Here is a 7,683-nt window from a genome sequence, read left to right as displayed (position 1 = left end):
ATATTTTATTGATTTTTTACAGAGAGGAAGGGAGAGGGATAGAGAGTCAGAAACATCGATGAGAGAGAAACATCAATCAGCTGCCTCCTGCACACTCCCTGCTAGGGATGTGCCCGCAATCCAGGTACATGCCCTTGACCGGAATCGAACCTGGGACCCTTCAGTTCGCAGGCCGACGCTCCATCCACTGAGCCAAACTGGTCAGGGCTGAAATCAATTTTTAAAAAAAATCTTACTACCAGACCTCATCCTCCCTCGTGGGTCCTCGAAAAAAATGCTTTTTCTCACAACAGAGCAAGAACCCCACTTCCACCAGCAACAAAGCTGTACTAAACTAAATACTAAGTGAGTTCTTCAGTCAGAAGGAAAGTGATCTTGGAAAGAAACCATAAATCCATCAATCAGTAATGATACAGAAAATTTGAATATGAACGACCACCTGAACCTAACTGACAAACAGAAAACTATACCCATGGGTAGAATATACATTCTTTTCAAGGGCACATGGAAGGCTTACCAAAACTGGGTCATAAACCAAATTTCAAACTTTTAAAGAGGATTTAGAGTATCTCTAATCACAAAATTAAACTAGAAATCAATTATAAAAAGGTAACTAGAAAATTATCATCTGTTTGGAAATTAAGCAATGCATTTTAAAATAAGCTATGAGTCCAGTAGAAATCAGAATAAGAATTAGAAAAAAATTGAATGTAATTATCAATGAAAATACAATATATCAGAACTTGCAGGGTATAGCTAAAGCTATGTTTTCAGATAAATTAATACCTTAAGTGCATATATTAGGAAAGAAAAAGTTGAAATGGTATTTCACTATTCCTAGAATACAAGCAAAATCCTGTCCGGGCTGGCTTCTGCTGACTTTCCCCAGCTTCATCTTAAATCTCTTTTTTTTTTCCATTCATTTCTTTGCCCACACTGGCCTTGCAATTCCTTGAATGTGCTAAATTACTTCCTACCCTGGGGCCTTTGCACAGGTAATCCTTCTTTTTGAAATGTTCTTTCTCCTTCCTTCCTCTGACCAACTTCTCATTTTACAGGAGTCAGCTGACATGCCATTTCCTTAGAAGCCTTACCAACTCCCAAGTCTGGGTTTGGGGACTCAAACCTGGGCTTTTAAATTCAAACTCAGTCTTTCTTTCACGACTCATTACTGTAATCAGTCATTGTTTGGGCAACTGCTTTTTGTGCTATTAATTTAAAAATATTGTTTTTCATTCCCCAAATGCTATAAGCTCCTTGCTGGTAGCAACCAAAGCTGTCTTGTTTATCTCCAGCACTTAGCATAGTGCCTGGCAAATAGCCTATACACATGTGTTTAAAAAATAATGGAAATCCAAGTGTCTATTAAGAAGTGATTGGAAAGCCCTAGCCGGTTTGGGTTGGTGGAATCCTGGGTTCGATTCTGGTCAAGGGCACATACCTCGGTTGCAGGTTCCCCAGCCCTGGTCGGGGTGTGTACAGGAGGCAACCAATCAATGTGTCTCACTTACATTGATGTTTCTCTGTCTCTCCTTCTCCCTTCCACTCTCTCTAAAAATCAATGGATAAATATCCTCGGGTGAGGATTAACACACACAAAAAAGACAAAAACAAAAAAAAGTGCGTGAAACATTCATTATCCATCTAAGTAACCAGTTTACTCAAAGTTGTTAAAAGAAGAAAATTCTCCAGTAGTACTGCTGTCAGCAGTTGGCACTTACTCCAGTGGCACTTACAGTGCAGTTTACAATCATTTGCTAATCCAGGAAATCTCTCAATCAAAGATTCTGTCCCCACCTTAATGTTTAAGTACAATAATTTTAACTCTACATTACTTACTGTTTAATTTGTTTGGGAAAGACAAAATTTTCTTCTTTAGTAAACTCTATATATTACATCTGTTCCATGCTATGTCAAGCTAGGTGTAAAAGTGATTCAAATGACTGCCATTATTAGTAACAGTCTGTGGACGAAAACAGGGCCACATATTAAACCCGATAAACTGAGAGACCAGAGGATGGTGTGAAAATTCCTAAGTAAAAGCGGGTCCAGGCAGATACTAGTAGTTGTCTTAGGCCTATAGCTTCCTTGACAAAGGTCAATCTTTATCTTAAGTGAGCCTGTCTATTGTCTTTTTTGTGGTCTCAGATAACATACCTTTGAAACATCAGAGGAATCTCCTTTTCCAGACCCGTCAAGGCACAACCCCCTGCACCAGAGCAGGAGACCACACAAACCCTCATTGTTATCTTATTCCCACATACCATCTCTGTGTGCTGTAAATGTTACTTATTAACTATCCTGCACCCGCCAATGTAAAAGAAGTAAGTGTTTCCGGTTTTACTTTTTTATCCAGGCCCCGAGATTTCCCGGGTTTGCTTTCTTCCACCCCTTCCATCTACCAGCCATGGGTTTCATGTAGTGCTCCTTACATCTCCTCCTATGATTCTAATGTATAAATGCTGCAATACTGCCATTCTCAGGAGCATTTTCTCAATCTGTAGGAAGCTTGCTTCCCATCAGTTAACAGTTATCAGTTTGACTCAAACTCATAAAAATTCTCTACAGCCGAAACCGGTTTGGCTCAGTGGATAGAGCGTCGGCCTGCGGACTGAAAGGTCCCAGGTTCCTTCCATCTACCAACCATTGGTTTCATGTAGTGCTCCTTACATCTCCTCCTATGATTCTAATGTATAAATGCTGCAATACTGCCATTCTCAGGAGCATTTTCTCAATCCGTAGGAAGCTTGCTTCCCATCAGTTAACAGTTACCAGTTTGACTCAAACTCATAAAAATTCTCTACAGGTTTGGACATAAGTCAAACTTATGTCCAAGCAGTTGTTGACATCATAGGTCTACTTTCTCTGTGATATCTCACGAAAAGCTTTAAAGGGGTTGTTCTTCTTTGTTTTGTAGATGAGGAAACCAGAGAGGTTAAGTGACTTGCCCAAGGGCACAGAGCCAATCAGAAGCAAGACTGAGGTGTGATTCCAGGTCCAGGCAGACTCATAGCTCCAACTGCTGCCAATCTTATGTTCAGAGGGGGCTTTCAAGGGACAGGGAAGAAGCCAAGGCAAAGAGTGAAAAATGGTGACTACAAAGCAGTCTCAGCTAAGCTTGACCCCAGCCCAGCAGGGAACCACGTGTGACTGTGGACAACCTCTCTAGCTTCAGTTCTTCATCTGTGAAATGGAACCAATAATAGTAAATGAAAGCATATAGTTGAAGTGCCTGCAAAGCACCTATCATTTAGTAATGTGCTTAGTAAGTCATTCTCAAGGGATATTGCAAACAAACTACTCTTTGCTTTGCTCAGATTAAAAATATACTCATATGTCAGCTCCCCTTTGCCTTCAGAGGATATGATGAGAAAGAATATGATGATACAGTCTAATTCACTAAGCCAGGGACCAGGAGTCCATGAGTCCCAACTCCCAGGACGGTGAGCCACATGGCAGATGACAACATGCGTGGCCAGCGACTGTAAAGCTGCTCGGCTTCTCCCCAGAGCTGCTTCCCTTCGGCAGTTGGTTCCATGATCCGGTGAAGGGGGGAAGGGGGTGCTCTGGATCCGGCATCACTGCCCCACACACACTCCAGGGGGTGGGCCAGGGCCAGGAGCCAACCCCGATTTTGCCCTTTCCAGGATCACATTACTAGGGTGGCTGTCACCCACCCACCTCTGAGGTGTGACTGCTTTCCAACCTCTTTCTCTCATTGATTGTGATTATGAGCACTAATCAGCCCCAGGGGTGAGGACAGTGCTCACTTGGGCCGCACAGGAGCCTGGTCTGTGAGGACAGGAGCTTCTGCCTGTGGGGTGGCCCACACACTCTGCAAGGGCAGCTGGAACATTCCATTCCGCAGGGTCCACACAGCTGGTAGCACTCACACCCCCCCACCCCAGGCCCTGTGGGATCCCAATGGGCAGGCACAGGACCCTTCCGCATGTTACCTGCTGGCTGGAAAGGTCTTTTTCCTAGGCTCCTATTACTACTGCAGGACTTGACCTCTTCAAGATAACGGCCTCTCTTTCCCAAACCTACTCTTTAGTCAGCTGTACCCGAATCTGGTGGTATTTCCCCAGCTTCAGGTGTCTATGTACCCCCTGGGCCTGTAATGCATGTGCATCTCCCCCACCCCTCACCCCTCCTGGCTCCACACACATTTTTCATCAGCAGCTGTGTTCACAAGAAATGTGTCACTTCCTGGTCACCCAAACCTTCTGTTTCCATCTCTTGGTGCCAGACCCAACCCTTCAACACTCTGCACTCTGACTGGTTTGCCTGGGAGTCACCCCGACTAACCCTTGAAGGAGACAGACCCATGAAGGAGGAGGAGCAAGTTGGTCAGAGCCCCTGGTTACCTTATGAAGGTCCACAGGGTCCACAGAGACCAACTTCAAAAAAGAACCCAAAGCGTAAGGCCCGGCTCTCACTTCCCCACAGGAATCCCTCAGATCTTCCCTGACCTGCCCGCTAAACTAAGCAGAACTGCGTCTATATTGGACATACTGCATGCACCTCCCACCCTGACATTCTGGCTCTGGTGCCTCCCCTGACAGCACAGGAGCACAACAGACGGGTTCCGAACGCTGCCCTCAGCACTGTGCGACCTGAGCGAGCCATCAGTGTCCCTGAGCCAGTCCTTCTGGAGTAAAGCGGGGGCCACCTTGAGTGTCAGCATACACGAGCTTATGGCACAGGGCCAGGCACATGGGGTGCCCACAGGGAACAGACCCATCCCCTGAAAACCAGCTCCACAAATGGGGGACCAGCAGCACCCCTTCCCTGACTTCTCTGGGGGCCTGATGGACACCTGGCCTGGAATAGCCCTGCCAAGTCTGCCGCAGCCCCACTCCACTTGCCAGGTTGCTAGGGGAGAAGTGAGTGCTCATGTGGTCAATTACAGGTGACCAATAGCTGCCTCAGATCCAGGTGAGAGAGCTGAGAAACAGATGGTCCTCTGTGTTATTACAGAAATTTGAAATTAGGCAGGTGCTGGCAGGTTTCAAGCCATGTATGGGAATTTTTACAAATACAGGCTAAGTTTACAAAGAATATTAAACAAATTCTTACTTTATCGTGCCCTCCATTTTCGAAGCTGCCTCATGGAATTGCTGTGAAGATAGTTTATACATCTCAGCATTCTACAAAGAGAAAAATAGAACAAGTTACCAAAGACTGAAATTTCCCTCTGGCCCTGTCACGTGATGCAACTGCATTAAAAAGTGACAGATGCTAGCTAGCCCTGGCCAGGTGATTCAGTTGGTTAGAGCATCATCCTGAACACCAAAAGGTAATGGATTTGATCCCAGAGCAGAGTGTGTATGGGAGGCAACCGATGTTTCTCTCTCTCTCTCTCTCTCTGAAAAAATAAAATAAAATAAAAATTGACAAACACTAATTTCTTGACTAGCATTAAAGCAGACTAGTGACTGATCCACAGCTTAGGTCTAGTTCCTACCCTGGATCAATCACAGTTACAGAATCCTAGCCGAGCAAAGAATGGAAGGACATGAATTTTCCAGTTTAGGGGTCAGCAACACGCCCCCCATGAGCAAATCCCAGCCTGCCACCTGCTTTTGTAAATAAAGTTTTATTGGAATATGCCACAGTCTGGACTTGTTTTCACTTCTGTGGCTGCTTTGTGCTGCAATGGCCGAGTTGAGTTGTTGTGACAGAGGATGTATGGCCCACAGAACCTAACATATTTACCATCTTTAAGTAAAATTTCTGCTGAGTCTGGATCTGGTCCAAGCCTTATTTTATAGGAGACTCTGCTGCCCAGAAAGATGAAGCCACTAGCCTAAAGTCACACAGCAAGTGGCTGTGCCAGGGTTACAGCCCAGGAGGCTGATCCTGAGTCGGGCATGTGCCCTGCTGCCTGCCAACACCAAGGTGCTTCTTGGCATGGTGACTGGACAGAGCCCTGCAGGGTGGTTCCAAAGGCATGCACTTATATCCTTTCTGAGGTTACCTCGTGGGTGTACATGTACAGAGCCAGGCTGGTGTGGAGACAGCCAGGTTTGCAACAAGGTCGAGTTGGATTAAATCCCAGGGGCCACCTCACTGTGACTCTAGGTAAGTCACTACTTTCTTTTGCCTCAAAGGCAAGTTGCTTCAGGCCACACAGAACCAGAATCCAGCACTTTCCACTTGTTTCCCTGAGGAGACCGAAAGAAACACACAGCTAGCCCACCTGCCACCACGCTCCCTGCAGAGAACTGTGAGGACTGACTTCTTGCAGGAACAGCCTCAAGAATTAAATCACCCGGATCACAGCCCAAGACAAGGCCAGCAGTCGGACCTCCCCAGTGAGGGTGACAAGATAGCAGCAGATGCCATGCACACAGACAGCCTGGCCTGAGGGGAATGACCCCCTCCTTAGACAGACCAAAATGGGTGAAAGGTGCCCAGAACGGAGTCAGGCAGAGAAAGTGCCTTGTCTCATCACTCATCTGCAGGGAAGGTGGGGCAGGAAGCACCTCCCCGAGGACCTACAGAGCAGCAAGGCGGTACGGCAGCCTCAGGGAGAGCCACGCGGGAGGTCAGCATGGAAGGTTGTGCTGGAGGGAGCACACTGGGGCAGAGCAGTGTAGAAACTCAGCTCTGGGTGGTCCTGGGGTGAGGCCAATGCCAGGCCTTCCACCCCCAGCCACCGAGTGAGCCTGGGCAGGTCATGCTGCCTCTTCCTGGCTCATGTCCTCATCTTTGACCCGGGGAGATAGCCAACACCTCTCTCTGATGGCCATCATTGAGACAAGGGATGCGAGAAAGCTCCCACCGCACAACAGGTACAAAATAAACAGGGGTTCTCCTTCCCTCCTGGCCAGGCTGCCCTGGCTCCTGCTGGCACATGCTCACTCCAAGTCGCCCAGCACATTTCTCTCTGGAGCTGCATGTTCCAGCCAAGAGATCACGATTCTCCCTCAACCAGACTGACATTCACCCGACACTGACTGTTCTGAGCGGAGGAGTAAGGACGAGACGAGTGAAATCAGGGCCTCCCCTCACTCTTCTGTGACACCCTGGAGGGGACCGCTGAGACTCAGTTTGTAGTCCAATTCGTGAGTGCTCACAGAAGGCTGCACGGTCCAGAGACCCACATTTTAGCTTTCGCTTGGGCACATGCTGGCAGTGTTCTCTGGGTCACTTACTTCCTTGAGCCTTGCTTCCTTGTTCCCTCCCTCACAGGGTGGCTGAGACCATGCCCGGTGGTTCCTGGCTCACGATTCCCTCTGTCCACAGTAGCCACTATCATGACACCACAGAACTTTCTAACGCTAACATGTGCCTTACCTAAGCTCCCCCACCGATCCGGGTCTGTTTCCTTTCCCACAAGATAGCCTCACAGCCCAGGCCTTCTCCTCTTTGAAACAGTATCAGGTCCCCATCTTCCAGGCCCCACCACTCGTCAATGTCCCTTTACAAGGGAGTACCCTGCCCCAGATGGGCCCAGAGTGCTGCCGGTTGACAGAAAACTCATTGTATCTCCTGGCACACAGACCAGCAAGGGTGAACCAGTAAGCGGTTAAGTCAACCACAAGCTCAGACTGAACATGTGGTCAGTAAGATTTGTCACAGAAGTGCCCACAGGCCAAGAAGTGGTTGTGATTACCCCACAGCAGCTTCCTCTATCGTCTCTCAGAATGACTCATAGGAAGTCCCCTTCCTGCCGTG

At 47.5% G+C, this 7,683-nt stretch overlaps 1 protein-coding gene across 1 annotated transcript in view; it reads right to left on the bottom strand.

Moving 5' to 3' along the window:
• CHCHD6 (coiled-coil-helix-coiled-coil-helix domain containing 6) overlaps positions 1–7,683 on the bottom strand; it is a 220,330-nt gene that overhangs the window by 38,793 nt on the left and 173,854 nt on the right. Inside the window, exon 6 of the mRNA XM_005866942.2 lies at positions 5,080–5,150. Coding sequence (XP_005867004.1) covers positions 5,080–5,150 — 71 coding nt within the window. The remainder of the gene's footprint in view (positions 1–5,079; positions 5,151–7,683) is intronic.

The sequence above is a fragment of the Myotis brandtii genome, unplaced genomic scaffold (assembly GCF_000412655.1).
Source record: "Myotis brandtii unplaced genomic scaffold, ASM41265v1 scaffold240, whole genome shotgun sequence".
Classification (NCBI taxonomy): domain Eukaryota; kingdom Metazoa; phylum Chordata; class Mammalia; order Chiroptera; family Vespertilionidae; genus Myotis; species Myotis brandtii.
The sequence above is the reverse complement of the archived record's forward strand: the minus strand, read 5'-3'. Positions and strand labels throughout refer to the sequence as shown.